Source organism: Euleptes europaea, chromosome 3, assembly GCF_029931775.1.
Source record: "Euleptes europaea isolate rEulEur1 chromosome 3, rEulEur1.hap1, whole genome shotgun sequence".
NCBI classification, from domain to species: domain Eukaryota; kingdom Metazoa; phylum Chordata; class Lepidosauria; order Squamata; family Sphaerodactylidae; genus Euleptes; species Euleptes europaea.
Genome location: NC_079314.1, coordinates 107,804,010 through 107,823,501, shown reverse-complemented (window position 1 = coordinate 107,823,501; position 19,492 = coordinate 107,804,010). Strand labels below are relative to the sequence as shown.

At 44.4% G+C, this 19,492-nt stretch overlaps 1 protein-coding gene across 1 annotated transcript; it reads right to left on the bottom strand.

Moving 5' to 3' along the window:
* Positions 1-531: 531 nt before the first annotated feature.
* Positions 532-17,796, bottom strand: LOC130475592 (aldo-keto reductase family 1 member B1-like). Its single transcript, XM_056847410.1, has 10 exons — positions 17,721-17,796; positions 13,931-14,098; positions 12,716-12,832; positions 11,596-11,673; positions 10,455-10,577; positions 7,575-7,681; positions 4,656-4,737; positions 2,365-2,448; positions 1,035-1,117; positions 532-574 (listed from the first exon to the last, which is right to left on the bottom strand). Exons 1-10 carry the CDS (start codon positions 17,784-17,786, stop codon positions 532-534), a joined length of 951 nt encoding a protein of 316 aa, XP_056703388.1. The 5' UTR covers positions 17,787-17,796.
* Between the last annotated feature and the right edge of the window lie 1,696 nt (positions 17,797-19,492).

Genomic DNA, 19,492 nt, shown 5'->3' with positions numbered 1-19,492 from the left:
ATAAGGGAAGGGATGGGGGATACAATGAACAGAATATTGGTAAATAATAAAAGGGAGGGGGAGGGATGGAGGGAGGATAGCAAGATGGAAACCGTCGCTGACCTCAGCCATAGGCGGTACATCTCAGTCTTTCAGGCCCTGGGGAATTGGATTTCACTTGGCAGAGTGTTCCAACAGGCTGGGGCCAGGGCTCTGGTTGAGGCCAGCCGAATGCTTTTTGGGCCAGGGACCACCAGTAAGTTGTCCCAGCTGAGCGCAATGCTCTCTGGGGGGGTGGGGTATATCAGGAGAGGCAGTCCCGTAGGTATGATGGTCCTAGACCATTTTGGGATTTAAAGGTCATTACCAAAACCATGAACTTCATCTGGTATTCAACTTGGAGCCAGTGCAACTGGCAGAGCACTGGTTGTACGTGCGCCCTCCATGGGATACCCGTAAGGACCCACACCGCCGCATTCTGGACCAGCTGCAGTTTCCGGAGCAGCCTCAAGGGAAGCCCTGCGTACAGTGAGTTACAGTAGTCTGACCCTTTCAGTAATCTTTCTTGAAAGGATAATCTTTGTGATTTCGGCACCTGCAAAGAAAGAAGAGCTTGGTTTTATCCCTTACTCATGAATTTGCAATAAGTACTCACCGGATGGGTAAAAAATACCATAATCTGAGGTTTTTATTCTAGAGTTTAATAGCAACGGTGTAGGGCACAGTTCCTCAACGTGGCACCTGCAGTCACCCACGGTAGCAAAAAATAAATAAAATTTCAAGCAGGAGTGGATAATGTGCGAAAGTATACTAAATGCTTCTGTTTTAGGCTGTCAGTTGTTGCTTGAGAGAATTTTCTTCCCTTGTGAAGTTTGTTGGCGTTCTGGCTATTACCAGAAATCCACAAACATTAAAAACTGGAATTTCCTGTTCGGCTATCATTCCAGAAGATGCCAGCCTGGTTTGATTTTGCAATAGATTCTTGGTGGTTTGGTGTCTTCTTTATTTTTTACTTTTTGGGTGGTCAGTGCCTAGCGAGCCAAGAAGGCACTTACTCGTTTAGGGCACAGATCCTGTCTCTCCTGTTGAAGCTGAGCAGAGTTTCCATTTCTTTTTGGCTCAGTTCAAAGTCAAACACCTGAAAAGTTCAATGAGAAATATTTAGCCCAGAGTGGAATGATAACTGCAAGTGTTTCTCCACTCAAATTGTCAGTTTGGTATTGTTCTCTGCCAGAATACAATCCTGGTCTTTAGATGGAAAGAAGAACGCAAGCAACATAAAACATAACTGGAGTCACAGCAATCATGAAGAGCTTGGGAGAGGGACCAAAATGTTCCAGTGGACGGTTCTTACTTTTAAGTTCCAATATAAAGTTCATTTTCACATTGTACTTAGCAATGAGATAATCAAAATAAAATGCTTGTTTGGCCAAAATCAGATGGTGGCTGTGGCATAGCTTGCAAATTAGGTCATAGTAAGGTTGCCATCCTCCAGGTGGTGGCTGGAGATCTCCTGCTAATTACAACTGATCTCCAGCCGATAGAGATCCAGTTCCCCTGGAGAAAATGGCCGCTTTGGCAACTGGACTCTATGGCATTGAAGTCCCTCCCCTCTCCAAACCCCACCCTCCTCAGGCTACGCCCCAAAAATCTCCAGGCATTTCTCAACTCGGAACTGGCAACCCTGGGTCATGGTCACCAGGTAGGGTTTCCAACTTCAGGTTGAGAAATGCCTGGAGCCTAGGGATGGCAGGGTTTAATGCCACAGGGTCTACCCTCCAAAGCATCTATTTCCTCCAGTGGAGCTGATTTATGTCATCTGGAGAGCAGCTGTAATTCCACGACATCTCCAGGTCCAACCTGGAGGTTGGCAACCCTATCATCAGGTCAAGATAAGGACTCCGCCATTTCTCCATACTGAGCTTGAGCACTTTACAAAGTTTGCCCCATCATTATCTGGACATGTGATGGATTCCTTATGATTTTTTTAAACCATGCACAAACTACAATCCAGTCTTGGAGGAAGGCAAATTACTAAGTATGTCAACTTGGCTTTGAGCAGGAGTTCTTGGATGTGGATTCATTGTTACTTCCAAACAAAGCCATGATATCAAACGTTTTATAACAACACTCTATTTGTTGATGTAACTAACTGTGGCTTGTTTGTCTCCTGCAAGATCATGTAATATCCGGTCAAAAATCAAAGTTAGCTGTTTTAAAATAAGCTCTAAAAAAGAAAGGGTTTTTTTTTAACAAGCCAACAAATGTTAAATATAAAGCTAATGGAGATGCACTGCAAGTGTACTTGTAGTATTTAAAGAGTGTTTCTATCCATATAAGTTGAAACCATTTCCATGCAAAATGTCATCATATTAGCACCTTTACCTGAAAATTCTCTTTAAGGCGATGTGGAGTAACTGATTTGGGGATGACAGCCACGTTCCTTTGAATCTGGAAACGGAGCAAAACCTAAGGGAAACAGATCACAGCGGTTAAGCATAAGAAGAGCCCTGCTGGATCAGACCTGTGGTCCATCGAGCCCAGCATCCTGTCTCACACAGTGGCTAGCCAGTTCCTCTGGAGGTCTAACAACAGGGCACAGAGACCCAAGGTCTTCCCCTGATGTTTCCTCCTACCACTGGTATTCAGAGGTTTACTGTCTCTGGAACATGGAGGTTCCCTTTAGTCACCATGGCTTGTAGCCACTGATAGACCTCTCCTCCATGTATCTGTGTAATCCCCTTTTAAGGTGGCCTGTCCCTGTGGCCATCACTACATCCTCTGGCAGTGAATTCCACATTTGAATCCCTTGCTGTATAAACAGGGTTGCCAGGTTCCCCTTGCCACCAATGGGAGCTTTCTGGGGCAGGGCTGCGATTATGTCACATCCGGGTTTACCCCAGAAGTGCCAACATCGTGTGGGGTGCTCTAGCAAATTCCTCCAAAAACCTCTCTGGAGACCATCAAGTTTGGGGAGGAATGCGCTAGAGCATCTCATTCGCAGTGCCAGCGCTTCTGGGGTAAACCCAGAAGTGATGTCATCGCACTGCCTGCAGTTGCACGTGAGATCACCACTGACATGACGCTGGCCGGCTTCAGTGTGCAGCCTGGTTAATTGGCGAGCAAATGCCTGCCAGAACTGGGCAAATGGTAAGCCTACGTGTAAAGAAGTATTTCCTTTAAAGATAGAGCTGCTTCTCCATCCAAATAGCTGCTTGGGGAAGCACAATGAGGAGTGTGCTGAGTGCTGACCCAGCATCAGGTCTCAGTTTGCTCCACACCACCAACATGGCTGGCAGTAGGGTCGCCAGCTCTGGGTTGGAAAACATCTGGAGGTTTTGGGGTGGAGTCTGAGGAGGGCGAGGTTTGGGGAGGGGAGGGACTTCATTGGGGTCTTATGCCATAGAGTCCACCTTCCAGAGTGTCCATTTTCTCCAGGTGAACTGACCTCTGTTGCATGGAGATCAGATGTAATAGTGGGAGATCTCCAGCCACCTCCTGGAGGTTAGTAATCAAATCTAGGCTACAAGTACACGCAAGGAGAATGAGGAATCAAAATTATGCACTTGCAAAGCTACCAATAATAGCAAAAACTCAAGCAGAATTGCAAAACGGTCTATTCAAGGGAACAACCTCTAAATACAAGAATAAATACGTGCTATATACAACAGAACAGAAAGCAATTATGACCAAGGTTCACAATTACAATATCCCAAAGGTAAGTCTTGGTATAAACAAATGCATACGCAATTCAGTCAAAATTCCAACTTCACAAAGATAATTCTTCATATAAATAGATGCATAGGAAATAGTCCAACGTCCAAAAATGGTAAGTACCAACTGGGCAACGGAGAAGTTATTAACCGCAATGGGCTTCCAGTAAAATCCCCATTTCATAATCTTTTTCAAGCTTCAAATATTTCCGTGTGCCAATGAAACCCTTATGGGAATAAAGCTTTTAAGCTTGCATTAAATATGGACGACTTTGTAAAGCATTATGCCCACAATGGACATCTTGTGCTCTGGGAAGCAGGGTTGGGCCTTCCTTTTTCCGCACCGGTGGCAGGTAAATCCTCACCTCAGCCTCAATCCTCCACCCTTGAGAAACTGGAGAGTAAGAGAAAAAAATGACCCAAGTGTGGCCTCCACAGTGATGCTGTAGGAATTGCCCCAAATCTCTATGGCTTTTAATTACAGCAATTACAGGAAATTCCTAGAGCATCACCCAGAAGTGCTGTATCATCTTCCCCAAGGCATAGCCCTCAATATCTCCTTGCATTCGCTGAGAATCCTGGCAACCCTAGGCAGGGTAGAGACAGCTGATTCCCCCCAGTCTTGTGCCAAGAGAAGATCAAGGAGTCTGCACATGATATTTGGATTCTGTGAATGCATAATTTTAAGCTCAAAAGTAGCCAGTGGTGTTCAATACCTATCTTTCCCCCATACCAGCTCTAACAGTAGCTCATGGATGGGTGGGGGTCTACCGGAGGGAGAGTTAAACCCCCATCCCAGCACCCCATACCTCATCCACAGTTGCTTTTTCATCTTAAATTGCATGGTTGAAGATCCGGTCACTGATATTCTCTCATCCATGATACAAGATAGATAAAAGGCATCTTACAATGCTGGCACAACGAAATGTCAATCAATAAAGACTTTATATTAAGAGGAGGTACCTGAGCTGAGGTTTTATTGTGTTTGGCTGCGATTTCTTTGACCTTGGGATCATCCAGGAGGGGAGGCCCCTCAGGTTTATCCCTACAAAAGTAGATCACAGATTTTCATATTTAGTGGCTGTTTAGTTCTTTTTTTTTAATAATTTTTTTATTATTTTTCCACAATTATTAATCACATAGTTTAACAATGACATAATCAGTAAAAAGTAAAAACAAATAGGTAACATTGTTAAAAAAATTATATATAATAAAAAATTGTTGACTTCCCCTACACCTCCCTTCATCCTGTGATGAATTAGTAATCTCTTTTGCACAAAATTCTAATCCTAATACTATTGTTAATATTTATTGATCTCTTTGACATTTATATTTTTCAAGAGAAAAAAATTAATAGTTAATAATATCATATAAAGAAAAAAGGAAATAAGAATAAAAGAAAAAAGAAAAGAAATAGTAAATCTCACGAATAATAAATGGATTAGTATAATAAAGAGCATTTGATTATTTCCATTGAAAATTAATTATTTTGTAAGTCCTCCATTTCTCCCTAACACTCATTTTAATGCATATTGTTTTTCTAGTAAATTGATATCATATATAATTCTATTTCCATTATAACCAATCCTTTTAACCAGTTGTGGCTGTGTAGTTCTTGCAGGGGGGTGGGGGGAACGACTGAAATACTTCTGAAGTCTATTGTTGGCAGCATTTTTGATCCACGAGAACCCTGTTGGGGAAAGTGTCCAGTTAAAGCAGTGGTTCCCAACCTTTTTTTGACCAGGGACCACTAGGACTTTTTTGTTCGGTGCAGGGACCCCAAGGTTCAAAATAAAAATTCTGAGAATTTGAAAATAAACTTTAATCATAACTGTTAGTTAAACATTAAACTTAGAATAATATTTGAATATTTTTTATAATAGAGAACTTTTAATTGAAAATATTAATTTATTATGGGTTTATAACTTTGTTTTGCGGACCTTAATTTAGTTCTTGCAGACCCCTGGGGGTCCGTGGACCCCCGGTTGGGAACCAGTGTCCTAAATAAACCGTGTAGGGTCAGTGAGCAGCAGAAGCAATCAATAGGCCTAAGCCTGTGCTGCCAGTGACATGGCGACCCCACTTTTGGTGTGCACTAGAAGTGATGTCATCATTAGGGTTGCCAGCCTCCAGGTACTAACTGGAGATCTCCTGCTATTAAAACAGATCTCCAGCCGACAGAGATCAGTTCGCCTGGAGAAAATGGCCACTTTGGCCATTGGACTCTATGGCATTGAAGTCCTGCCCCTCCCCAAACCCCGCCCTCCTCAGGCTCTGCCCCAAAACCTCCTGCCGGTGGCTAAGAGGCAACCCTAGTCGTCATGTCACCGGCGACATGGGGACGATCTGGGATTTGGACCAAAACTGTTATGATATTTTCCCGTAGAGTTTTTGCCCAAATACCATAGGCATCCCATGTCACTGACAATGTGATTATATCACTTCTGGTATGCGCCAGAAATGAAATTGCCACATTGCTGGTGATGCAGGCCTAGGCTTAGATTTTCTGCCTGTAAGTCCCCCACCAGTCAGCTGATTGGTGCCAGGGGAGGCGCCCCAGAAGCAGGGGGTCCCCTGCCCCAGGTGGGGACCTGGCTCAGATCTCCAGGAATTTTCCAAGGAGTTGGCAAACCTAGTCTTGTAACTTTCACAATTTAAGGTGTTTTCCACGTGGGGACTGGTTAGCATGGTTATCATCTTTGCTACCACAGCTGTCAAAACAGTGCAGCAGTAAAGGGGCTTCCACATGACAGCTTTCCCCACATTGACCCAGTCCCCTGGCAGTATCCCTTCTGCCCTCCCAAACACCACAGAGAGCTTTTAAATTTATTTTTGCCACATACGTTATTACAGGCATTTGGTTTTTTTGGTTTCAGTGTACATGATACTGTTGTGCCTAAAAAAACGTTATCCCAGATAGGTCTGATCAAGGATACCGCACTGGAGATCAGGAGTTAGTTTTACAGCTATGCTGTTTAGTGGTACCAATTTAAACAATACAAGCTGGGATCAAATCTCTCCAGCCAAGACTCCAGAGAGTCACACTGCAAAAAGAATCACATTGCTGTTTAGAATTGCTCAAGCTTTATAGACTTTTAACTATAAGGACACTTTCTTGAATCACCTCATACTGTCATTCTAAAACCAGTGCAAAGCAGTTCCTTAGCTGAGACGTGAAGTTCCCGTTACCAAGATAACAAGCTAGCGAAGCAATGCTGCAGACTCAGTAATGTTTGTGTGCTTATGCAGACTGAGTGAATTTGAAAGCAAGAGAAGACAGAGGGGGGGCGGGGTTCTTGACAAGCATTTATCTACATGGGCGTCACGTCTAAAAGGAGGATTCCTGCACCTGCTTATGTACACAGAGGCAGTTAATAGTGCCACAGGTAAAATACCTTTATTGTGGGCACTTCAATACCAGCTGTAAAGCATGTCAATTCAATATCTCAGGATCTCTTCTGAGTTCCACCCTGACCTCTTCAACTTGCTACACTAGAGACCATTAGAAGCTACTGAAACCCATGCAATGGTGCTCTTGTTACTCTAATGGATATAGCAAATAGGGCTTTTCCATAACAGACACATACTGTTAACATTTACATACTAATGCTTGTCTGAATTCACTCTCCTCTACTTAAAGACAGATGGATTCACATTCTAGCTGTATCTGAAGAAGTGAGCTGTGGCTCACGAGAGCTCATACCCTACCAGAAAATATTTTTGTTAGTCTTTAAGGTGCTACTGGACTCTTGCCCTTTTCTACTAGGGCTTTTCCAGTTCATTTCCCCCCATTTATTTCCAAACAAATGTACACCCATAATAAATATAAACATTACATCATAATCATAATCATCATAATGAAGCATCACAAAGCATCCTTACCATATCCAGTTGGGAGCTCCAAGAGGGCAGTAGGCAGTGACAGAAATCCCTCTGGATTTGCAGAAATTCACCAGTTCTTCCTGAGGTAGGTATGGGTGACTCTCAATCTACAAACACAAATACTAAGACCCTGTTCACAAGTGTATGTGGGGATAGGGCTGTAAAGCACACATTTTGATCGTGATCAGCAGTGGCCTTTCTCATATAAACATCTGAAGTTGCCAAGGCTAAATTCAGCCAAGCCAAGGCAAACAGTGCTAGACCGAAGTGGGTTTCTCAGGAATTTGTGCTGTAGTCCTCGTTCTGATTGTAACTTGTAACTCTTGGCTGAGTGATTACAAAAACAGAGCTTCCCAAACTAAATAAATGTAGAAAAAACTTTATTCAGGAATGAACATAGTTAGGGTTTCCAGGTCCCTCTTCACCACTGGTGGGAGGATTTGGAGGGGGAGCCTGAGGAGGGTGAAGTATTGGGAGGGGAGGGATTTCAATGCCATAGAGTCCAATTGCCAAAGCGGCCATTTTCTCTAACGGCTGGAGATCAATTGTAATACCAGGAGATCTTCAGCTAGTACCTGGGGGTTTGGAAATCAGCACAGTCAACTCTGTTGACTGTGCTGATTTCCAAACCTACCAGGTACAGGCATAGTGATGCTCTTATTTGTTTAATCTATTAGTACCTGGGGGTTGGCAACCCTAGCACTGAGTCCACCTACCATGATTTTATCAACTTAATTCATAAGTTGTTCAATCATCTGAGTAATTTGAAAAAAGTAATATTGACATCTCCCTCTGCATTCCTAAATTCCTGATTGTAACTTGTATCTCTTGGCTGACTGATTACGAAAAACAGAGCTTCACAAACTAATTACAATGTAGCGAAAGCTTTATTCAGGAATGAACATATTTGATAGTGAAGAATAGAGATAGAGACAGGTTCCCAGCTACATCACTAGCTGAGAGTTGTGAGTTGTGGAATTTCCGAGAAGAAGCAGGATATTGCCCTATAAGTAGCAACGAGGAGACAGTCAAGTATTGACACTTATCAGGAAAGAAGGTTCTCACTATCCTATCTAACTAGGGTTGCCAGCTCTGGGTTGGGACATACCTGGAGATTTTGGGGGCAGAGCCTGTGGAGGGTGGGGTTTGGGGAGGGGAGGGACAATGCTGCAGAGTCCACCTTCTAAATCGGCCATTTTCTCCAGGTGAACTGATCTCTGTTGTCTGGAGATCAGTTGTAATAGCGGGAGATCTTCACCCACTACCTGGAGGCTGGCAACCCTATATCTTACTGGCCTTTACTCTTGCAGCCCCCTGCAGGGGTTTTCTACTCTTCTTTTTGTACACCAGACATTGCTTACTCTAACAGTATCCCTGTCCAATGTTTATTTCGTTTACTTTATTTATTGACTGCCTTTCACACTGAGATGCAAGGTGGACTACACGGTATAAAACAATGCCATCAAATAGCCTGAGATATCTAATGAGCAATGTAATAGAGCTAGGATTACAAAAAAAGAAAAGAAAAAAAGCAACATGGTCCTTGTTTACGTTCAGATGGAAGCAATCAGCTAAAGCCATCAGTGCTGTCTCCATCCCATATCCTGGCCTGAAATCAGACTGAAAAGGTCCAGAGCAAGCGAGTTATCCAGGAAGGTCTGAAGTTGGTCCTCAACTGCTCTCCCAGCCACCTTGCCCAGAAAGGGAAGATTACAGACCAGGAAATAATCGGTCGCACCATTTTTCTGTAGCAATGTGTATAGGTATTTTTTAAAGTAGCGGACAGATACTCTTTGAGTGGCAGATAAAAGGTTTCCCAGTCAGTGATTGATTTATGATGAACACCAAGGACTCAACCATGTGGTCCTTCCATGATTTCAGCAACCAGGATGGACCAGGATCCAGAACACAAGTGGTGGTCTTCACAGATCCCAAGATCCTTTCAACATCCCATGGTAACTGAGTCAAAATGATCCACAAATGGACCAGACAATGCCTATGACCTTTCTTCTGTCTGAACTAGCATCCAAATCGGAATGTATGAGAAAGATTTCATCAGCAAAAACCTTTGCAAAAGTGTCACAACTAATCCCCTGTTCCTGAAAAATTAAAGGCCCAGTTTAGTCCACGTGTGCAGCGTTTATACTTTACCATTAAACAGTGCTATCATGGAGATCAGCTGTCACTGGAGTTCATAGGTCAAAACTGTCTCTCAGTGCAGATGCAAATCAACATCTGTATCCTGACAATTTTTTTGTTATGCAATACCAACTGTGTGCAATGTTCTTTTTGTGAATATCTAGCTCTCTGGATCTGACATTTATGTAAAGGAGTGAAGTCCCTACTTTCTTCTGCATAGTTGTGCAGAGTAGGAAGGGGTTATATGTGCTTTACCCTAATAATATCCACTTGAACAAAAAGGAACTTATGTCCTCTCCACAGTTTTTGGCTAGTTCATATGAACCATCACAAGAAATCCTCTTGAACTCTGGCACTGTTTTCAGTGAGAGCAGGGTTAAAGTACATTGGAAGCAGAGGAGATGACAGACAGACAGACAGACAGACAGACAGACAGACAGACAGACAGACAGATAGATAGATAGATAATGTTGAATGGTAGCTACCGTAATTTATGGCAACACCATAGGGTTTTCAACGCAATCCTCTGCGTGGCAGACCTAGACTTCCTTGGTGGTCTCTCATCAAAGTACTAACCAAAGATGACCTCCTGCTTAGCTTCCAAGATCTAATGAGATTTAGCCAGTCTGGGCTATCCAAGTCAAGGCATGATTACTATACTATATCAAAACACACCCTGCAAATCCAGATACCCACAAAAACATGGTCTTTGGACAACGGCACTATGTCTAAGCAGCATACCTGATTATTTACTGGCTTGTGTTTTAACCCTGGTTTGTTCAAGAGCCTCTCTATCTGTTCACGGTTGAAGTTAGAAATGCCAATGGATTTCACCAGACCTGCATCCATCAGGTCTTCCATAGCCTATGGGGACAAGAGACAAAGGCAAACCACAGAAGGCAAACATTTAGAGCAGAAAGCAATAAACAAACAAATCAGACTCGCAGCAATTCAGATTCCAAGCTGCAGAATAAGAGGCACAACAATCATCTGATACAGTCTGCTGGGTATGTGTCCTGAATGCAACTCACTGAAAGAAATGAAACACGTATATAAAAGCAATTATGTTCCTACACAACTTCCTACCATTTCAAGGTAGTCCATGGAAGAGGAGATGTTCCTAGCTGAACCATTCAGATTCAAGGTGCATACAGATATTCAAAATTTTAGCAATGCACCGGATGTGAAAATACACTCTTTGCATTTTGGGCACACATACCATCTTCTTAGGGTTGCCAATCTCCAGGTGGTGGCTGGAGATCTTCCGCTATTACAACTGATCTCCAGACAAAAGAGATTAGTTCCCCTGGAGAAAAGGGCCGCTTTGGCAATTGGACTCTATGGCATTGAAGTCCCTCCCCTCTCCAAACCCCACCCTCCTGAGGCTCTACCCCCAAAATCTCCAGGTATTTCCCAACCCAGAGCTGGCAACCCTACATCTTATGCTAATCAAGTGAAACCTGCTCTCCTGACAGTCAGCAGAAGCTGCGTTCGCATGGTGCTCATTGGCCAGGGTTAGTGTCAGTCACAAAGCCACCAAGCCTATTTCTTGGAGCAGTTTTTATGTTGGGTCGACCTTCAATTTATTGGAAAAGGTTTTTAATCAGAGGTTTAGGATCATGCGATTTTGGCTGGTGAAAGTCAGATTAAGACACGCACACAATGAATAGAGTAGAATTTACTTCCCAGAAAAAAGTAATACCCCACCTAAACCCACCCCGTACCTACTCCTTTTTTAAAGTTAATCATTCTGTGGTGGCTTCAAAACATTTGGAAGTTCCTCAGAGTATTTCCTATCAAGATTAAAGGCAGGCAATTTCCAGACCATATTCACACATGACCAACTTAAAGCACGGAAACGGAAAGGAATCCCCAGTCCTACCTCCCACGTGTCCAGAAAATCTGTATTGCTGGGCAACATCAAACCATTTTTATCCGTAGGAAACAATTCTTCTCCAGCCTGTCACGAGAAACAAGAGAAGCTAACAACACCTGCATCATCCCAGCAGCCCCCAGACATTTTGGATAAGCGATTGCTGTTCACTTGAAACATTTCTCCGGGAGCTCCCATTTTTCTCTGTTACATGGAAGCAAGACAACACAACTGTTCTGACTTCTAAAAGGCCAATGTCCATTGGCCGCTGCAAATAGGGTTGCCAACATGCAGGTACTAGCTGGAGATCTCCTGCTATTACAGCTGATCCCCAGCCAATAGAGGTGAGTTCACCTGGAGAAAATAGCCATTTTGGCAATTGGACTCTATGAAGGCCCTCCCCAAACCCTGCCCTCTTCAGGCTCTGCTCCAAAAACCTCCCGCCGGTGGTGAACAGGGACCTAGGAACCCTAACTGCAAAAATAGAATTTTGGGCAGTGGTCCCAATCTATAGAAGCCATTCCCTGCTGTGATTTGTCCAAGACAGGGTCTTGCCTTCAAAAGGTTTGAAGATGGATTTTATTGATCCAGGATTTTGTTAACTACTTCAATACTTGATCTCTTTGACTGGTTGCTACTTCAATTCTTGATTTCTTTGACTGGTTTTGGGGGAGTAAGCTAGGGATGCCGGGGCCATGCCCAGCTCCGTGGGAGATATTTGGGGGTGGGGCCTAGGAGGGAAAATCCTTTCTTTGATGTTTTTATGTCACTCCTGGGCAAAGATCCAGAAGTGACATAACTCCCCATGATGCTCTAGGAATCCTCCAAACTCTATGGCTTTATGGAACCAAAAAATCTGGTTCCATAAAAAGATCACCTGTAGCTTTTCTGAAGTACAACCATTAAGAGCAGACTCAAATGATATTACCAAGCCTGTTGCCTTCAGAAGCAAGGGGAAAAAAGTCGGCTTGTCTACAGAATACATTTGTCTGCAGAAGCCCCAACCTGTTGAGCAGATCCTACAAGGAGCTGAGGTTTTTATTCACCCTCCCACTGAACAGAAGAGTTAATGCAGCTTAAAGAAGAAGGAATCCAGGCCTTATAATGAGAAGAAAAGAAAGCTAAGTACCTTGAATCCCATGGGCCAGTGGATGAGGTAGAGGTCCACGTAATCTAGTTTTAGAGACGCAAGCGTTTTTTCACATGCTCCCTTCACCATGGATTTCTCATGAAATGTAGACCACAGCTGCAAAATGACCAGCGTGTCACTCAGACAAGTGCCTCAGAATGACATCAGGGAGCTTCATCCTATCAAATTCCAGATGTGTAGAATTTTGCATAAAGCCTGCTGGCTGGTTCGGATGATTTTTGAGAAGTTTAGGGCTTAAACAGACACAATACGGAAGATCTGTGGGTGGATTATGTTAGTCTTTACTTCAAAGCAAATGAAAGTGGTAGTGATACTGCAGGAAAGGGTACTTAATGCTTTCCTCCAGTGCCTCGCAAATACTATTAGCCCCACAGGGGGGAAATACAGGTACCATACAGGTAACTATTTTCCCCCAAAAGGACAAACAGCAGTTTCAGGAGGTGATTTCAACTGGGGGAAAGGCACAGGGGGAAACTGTGATGTATCTCTTCCCCAGTACCACTAACCTGATTCAGTTTGATGCAAAAGGCATCAGGAGATTCAGTGACAGACTTTCTCTATTGTTGGTTCTTGTAGGTTATCCGGGCTGTGTGACCGTGGTCTTGGTATTTTCTTTCCTGACGTTTCGCCAGCAGTTGTGGCAGGCATCTTCAGAGGAGTAACACTGAAGGACAGTGTTACTCCTCTGAAGATGCCTGCCACAGCTGCTGGCGAAACGTCAGGAAAGAAAATACCAAGCCCACGGTCACACAGCCCGGATAACCTACAAGAACCAATGAACTCTGACCGTGAAAGCCTTCGACAATATTTCTCTATTGTGTCTGTTTTTATTTCCCACTTGCATTTTTTTTACAAAAACGTTTCTATCTTTTTTATTTATTTGTTTAGATTTCTAGCCCGCCCTCATTCCTCAGCCAAGCCAGGCTTTTGCATATATATAGGCAGTCGCAGCACACATGTTGTCTGATGCACACACAGAACTCTTAAGAGATAATTTTGCATTGAGGCAGCAGGCATTCCCATGCAAAAGAACTTGTGCACACAACTGTTCCCTCTGCTGAAATGAATGGCGCATCCCTGGTAGAAGAGGAGCACCACATGCACATTGGAGAGTAATATTCAGAGCGTAACATTTAAGGCATTCCTCCCCTCCATACATTTTCAGTTTTCTCATGCTCTTTGACATGGCTCTACCTTACTGACGACAAACAGATCCTCTCGTGCCACGGCCCGTTCCTTTATCTTTTCTTGGATCGCATCTCCAATCTCCCCTTCATTTTGGTACACGTAAGCACAGTCAAAATGCCGGTACCCAATGTCAATGGCAAGTTTGATTGTGTCTCTCACTTTCCCTAAGGAAGACTGAGAGGAAAGAAGAAGAGGAAGAAGAAGAAGAAGAAGAAGAAGAAGAATTGGTTTTTATATGCTGATTTTCTCTACCTTTAAGGAATCTCAAACCCGTTTACAATCTCCTTCCCTTCCTCTCCCCACAACAAACACCTTGTGAGGTAGTGAGCTCTAAGAGAACTGTGACTAGCCCAACGTCACCCAGCTGGCTTAATGTCCAGGAGTGAGGAAACCAACCTGGTTCACCAGATTAGAGTCCGTCGCTCATGTGGAGGACTGGGGAATCAAACCTGGTTCTCCAGACTAGAGTCCACTGTGCTGGCTCCCTAAGATAAATTAGTATCAGGATTCCAAAACATCCTTTCAATGTCCCACTAAGATTGGATGGGAGAAGAAGCATCACCACTCCACAGAGTCGCACAGTTCCTGGACCGTTATCTTAAAGAAGGTCCTACTAATTTGCCCTTTTTTGTTGCAAAAATTAACCTCCCACCATGTGGCTGCCACTAGCACATCAAATTTGGCCCAGAGAAATGAGCTACAAATAAGCTAGGGGTGGTTTGGTGCCTCAGTGCTAGAACACTGCGTGCAGAAGCTCCTAGATTAAATCCCTGACATCTCCAGCTAAAAGGATTGGGCAGTGGGTGATGTGAAAAATCTCCACCTTGGACCTTGCAAGTTAGAGTAGACAAGGCTGACCTTGATGAACCAAAGGTCTGACTTAGCATAAGGCAGGTTTGTGTGTTTGTGGGAACCACATGGATCAGCCCACACTGGAAATTCTTGTTTCTCTTGAGCAGGACTCCTAGAGGGCTGCCAGACATGAAGGTACAATATCAACCAGAATCATATTGCCGCTTCCTTTCCCAGCCAGGCTCCTGGTGGTTACAATTATGGCCCCTCTTGACATTCTTGGCATTAAGGACAGCTGCAAAATAAAAACTGGTCTGACAACTTTATACTAAATAATGTAGGAAAGAGGAGGGGCAGTTTAATGCCTAATACAAGAAAGCAGATAGGTGCTTCTGGCTTGCTAGTCCATAGCTCCATTTAGCGGTGTTATCCTTTGAAATGTGGTGTTGGAGGAGAGTGTTACGGATTGCGTGGACTGCCAAAAAAACAAATCAGTGGGTTCTAGATCAAATCAAGCCTGAACTGACCCTAGAAGCTAAAATGACTAAACTGAGGCTGTCGTATTTTGGTCACGTCATGAAACAACAAGAGTCACTGGAAAAGACAGTCATGCTAGGAAATGTTGAGGGCAGCAGGAAAAGAGGAAGACAAACAAGAGATGGATTGACTCAATAAAGGAAGCCACAGCCTTCAATTTGCAAGATCTGGGCCAGGCTGTCAAAGACAGGACATTTTGGAGGACTTTCATTCATAGGGTCGCCATGAGTCGGAAGTGACTTGACGGCACTTAACACACACATAACACACCCAGCAGTGTTATCTGCCCTGACCTCAGTGGCCCAGGCTAGCCTGATCTTGTCAGATCTTGGAAGCTAAGCAGGGTCAGCCCTGGTTAGTTCTTGGATAGGAGACCTCCAAGGAAGTCCAGGGTCACTACCCAGAGGCAGGCAATGGCAAACCACCTCTTCTAGTCTCTTGCCTTGAAAACCCTACTGGGTTGCAGTAAGTTGGCTAAGCCTTGATGACACTTTCCACCACCAACTGTTCTACCTGCTGTTATTTGCCTTTGTCCTGCTTGATCTTCCCTGGATCGGTATCTTTTCTGGATTCCATCTGACCTGGTCGTACCCAGTCACAGCCCCTTCACCCTGGCTTGCTCCTTCCCCAGTTTCTGATTCCTATGTCTGCCTGATAATAATCACATCAAGTTGCCTCTTCTGACAAAATCTTGCAAGGACTCTGCAGTCCAATTGTATCTCTTTTATTGTTCTGTTCCCAAAACGGGAGAGTCCTGGATGGCAAACTTTTGGCCTATGACAACTGTTACATGATACTGCAGAACTGATGCAGACCAAAGGGCTCTATGAAAATGTACATTGTGGAACTCCCTGCCTCAGGATATGGTGATGGCTGCCAACTTGGAAGGCTTTAAGAGGGGAGTGGACATGTTCATGGAAGAGATGGCTATTCATGGCTGCTAGTAAAAATGGATACTGGTCATGATGCATACCTATTCTCTCAAGGATCAGAGGAGCATGCCGAATATATCAAGTGCTGTGGGACACAGGCAGGATGGTGCTGCTGCAGTTGTCTTGTTTGTGGGCTTCCTAGAGGCACCTGGTTGGGCCACTGTGTGAACAGACTGTTGGACTTGATGGGCCTTGGTCTGATCCAACAGGGCTTTTCTTATGTCCTTATGTAAAGCAGGGGTGTCAAACATAAGGTCCGAGGGCTGGATCCAGCCCTTTGAGAGCTCTTATCCGGCCCGCAAGCCAGCCGAGCCAGCCCCCACACACACACACTCTTGATCTGGGCTGGCAAGGCATGGCCCAGCCTGACCCAGTGACGTTTATGTCATATCTGGCCCTCGTAACAATTGAGTTCAACACCCCTGGTGTAAAGGGTAGGTTCCTCTGCACCACTGTTGAGAGAAAGGCGCAGGGGAGGGGACCGCAGAGAACAGTCGTTACACAACAGTGGCTCAGAAAGAAATAATCCTTGGCATTGAATTACACTTTGTTCACTACTTAGCATTCCAAATTGTTGAGAACCAGGCAATGAAAAGAAAAACCCTGTTGTCATGCATATATGCGAGGGAGGTAAAGGAAGAATTCTCATGGGTATAAAATTGACTGAATAATCCCTAAGCGTACAATCATGAGATACCAGCACCCGAAATCAACTACAAGAGTTATCCTGATGTGCTTAACAGTGCAATCCTATTCACAGTTACTACGGTCAAACCCATGGTTTAGACTGCAGTAACTCTGCGCAGGGTGGCACTATGTGCTTTGCGGTCTCACTAGTGATTTCACAACGGTGCTTCACTTTCTTTGAAATGGCCATCAGTTTTCCGCTGTTCTCCCAGGAATTGCTGTCATTCTCTAAACTATTGTGAGTGTGTCCCAAACTACTGCACCAAAGTAAGAGACAGAGTGAAACTACCAGAAGAAACAAGGATGGGGGTTTACCAAGACCAGAAACTTTTCCCCCATCCAAAAGCAAATTTTAACTTGTCAATTGTTAATTTGCAAACGCTCTGCCAACTTCCTGAATGAAGAAGAACTGGTTTTTATATGCTGACTTTCTCTACCACTTAAGGCAGAATCAAACCGGCTTACCATCTCCTTCCCTTCCCCTCCCCACAACAGACACCCTGTGAGGTAGGTGAGGCTGAGAAAGCTGTGACTAGCCCAAGGTCACCCAGCTGGCTTCGTGTGTAGGAGTGGGGAAACAAATCCAGTTCACCACATTAGCATCCACTGGTCGTGTGGAGGAGTGGGGAATCAAACCCAGTTCTCCAGATCAGATCCCACCCCTCCAAACCACTGCTCTTAACCACTACACCATGCTGAATGGAACATTACCTGGGTGGCACCCCCTTTTAACATCTGGAATCAGCCCCATAAAGAGGAACCACAACGAGCTAAACCGTTCGTCCCACAACGTTCTATCTGGGGAACAATCCGCTATGATGCAGAATGCCAGAAATCCTGCCAGTTACCTGCCATGTGCCCAGTCCTAGGATAGGCATCTTTGCCTTGTGGATGAGCTTCAGGTAGGACTGCATGTCTCATCTGTCGAATTCCCTCTGCCGAGAAACCCAAGGCAGAATAGCGGTCCCTTCCCTTGTGCGGCTTGTATTAAATAGCCTTGCATCCAGACTATCTGGCGATTGGCTGCCAGTGACAAAAACGCAGCCAAAGAGGGGGTAGAGCCCGAAAGCGACACCTTCTCGTTGCCTCTCCTTCCCCTCTTCAGGTTTCATTTCATGGCGTGCAGGTACTTTTATAATCCCCACAGCATTTTTTAAAATCCCCACGGCAACTCAGTGAAACACATATCAGTAATGAGAAGGGGGTTTGTCATCGTCCCCGGGAGCTTTCTTGTTTACCGAAGGAAAAGGGTGAGTGTTAATTGGTTGTACTTTGGGGACGTTGTTTTCTAAGGTCTGTGGAAATTGTAGGCATTCTTCGTTGTGTGTTTGATACTGTTTTTATTGTATTGTTTTCTGATTTTGTCATCCAGTTTATTGCATTGGTCAAGTCAAGTCAAGTTTATTAATACGGTCGACTGACCAATTGCTTTGGTCCTTTGGTCGTTGTCTGTATTCTACTGTTGTCATGGCATTGTTATTAATTTTGTAATCTGCCTTGAGCCTTAGCAAGAAATGTGGGCTGCCAATGAGGTAAATAAATCACATGTAGGTAACTTAGGAAGCCACAGCCTTCAATTTGCAAGATCTGAGCAAGGCTGTCAAATATAGGACATTTTGGAGGACTTTCATTCATAGGGTCGCCATGAGTCGGAAGTGACTTGATGGCACTTAACACACACACACACAGGTAACTTGGCCCAGGCTAGCCCGAGCTCATCATATCTTGGTAGCCAAGCAGGGTTGGCCCTGGTTAGTATTTAGATGGGAGACCACCAAGGAAATCCAGGGCTGCTATGCAGAGGCAGGCAATGGCAAACCACTTCCATTGGTCTCTTGCCTTGAAAATCTTATGAGGCCGCCATAAGTCAGTTGCAACTTGACGGCGCTTTCCACCACCGCCAGGTGACAATGTCCCAAAACGACAATAATGTAGAAGGGTGGACTTCTTCTGCAATGGGAAAAATCAATAGAATTCTGGAGTTGCATTATGAACACATGAAGCTGCCTTATACTGAATCAGACCCTTGGCCCATCAAAGTCAATATTGTCTACTCAGACCTGCGGCAGCTCTCCAGGGTCTCAGGTTGAGATCTTTCACATTACCTACTCACCTGGTCCCTTTAACTGGATATGCCAGGGATGTTTCTTTCTGTTTACAGAAAGAAAACTGTAAATGATACAGGTACTTTAAGGAGGTTGACAACTAATGAGAAAGTGACAATGTCCTGAAAACTGGGGCACAGACTTTCCAATTTCCCCGGGGGAGGCTGGGTCTGGGCCAGAGGCTTTGCTATGCTAGGTCCTTAAAAGAACTGAGGCCCAGTGACATCATAGGGAGGAGCCTGTGACATCACAGGGAGGGGCCTCCATTGCAACTATCTATGGAGGCAGAGCCATGGGGGTTTAGGGAGGGGCTCCCCAGAAATTTAGGGGAGCCCAGGCACCCCTGGGCACCCCCCCTAACAACACACTTGGGCTGAACCAAACCTAGGAAAAGGGGGAAGTTGGCCAGTGGTTATAGTGGTATCTCAGCGATCTCCTGCTGAGTCCTGTTTTTAAAATTCACTTTTAGGATAGTCAATTTAAGACCTGCAAATATGCATCCCATGTGCAGAGGA

Excerpts from the sequence above, each read along its gene's own strand:
- LOC130475592 (XM_056847410.1), bottom strand. The coding sequence starts at position 17,786 with ATGCAGTCCTACCTGAAGCTCATCCACAAGGCAAAGATGCCTATCCTA. Across the intron at positions 11,674-12,715 it reads ACTGGCCCATGGGATTCAAG|GCTGGAGAAGAATTGTTTCC; the intron begins GTACTTAGCTTT and ends TTCTCGTGACAG. Across the intron at positions 2,449-4,655 it reads ACAATAAAACCTCAGCTCAG|GTTTTGCTCCGTTTCCAGAT; the intron begins GTACCTCCTCTT and ends TGTTTCCCTTAG.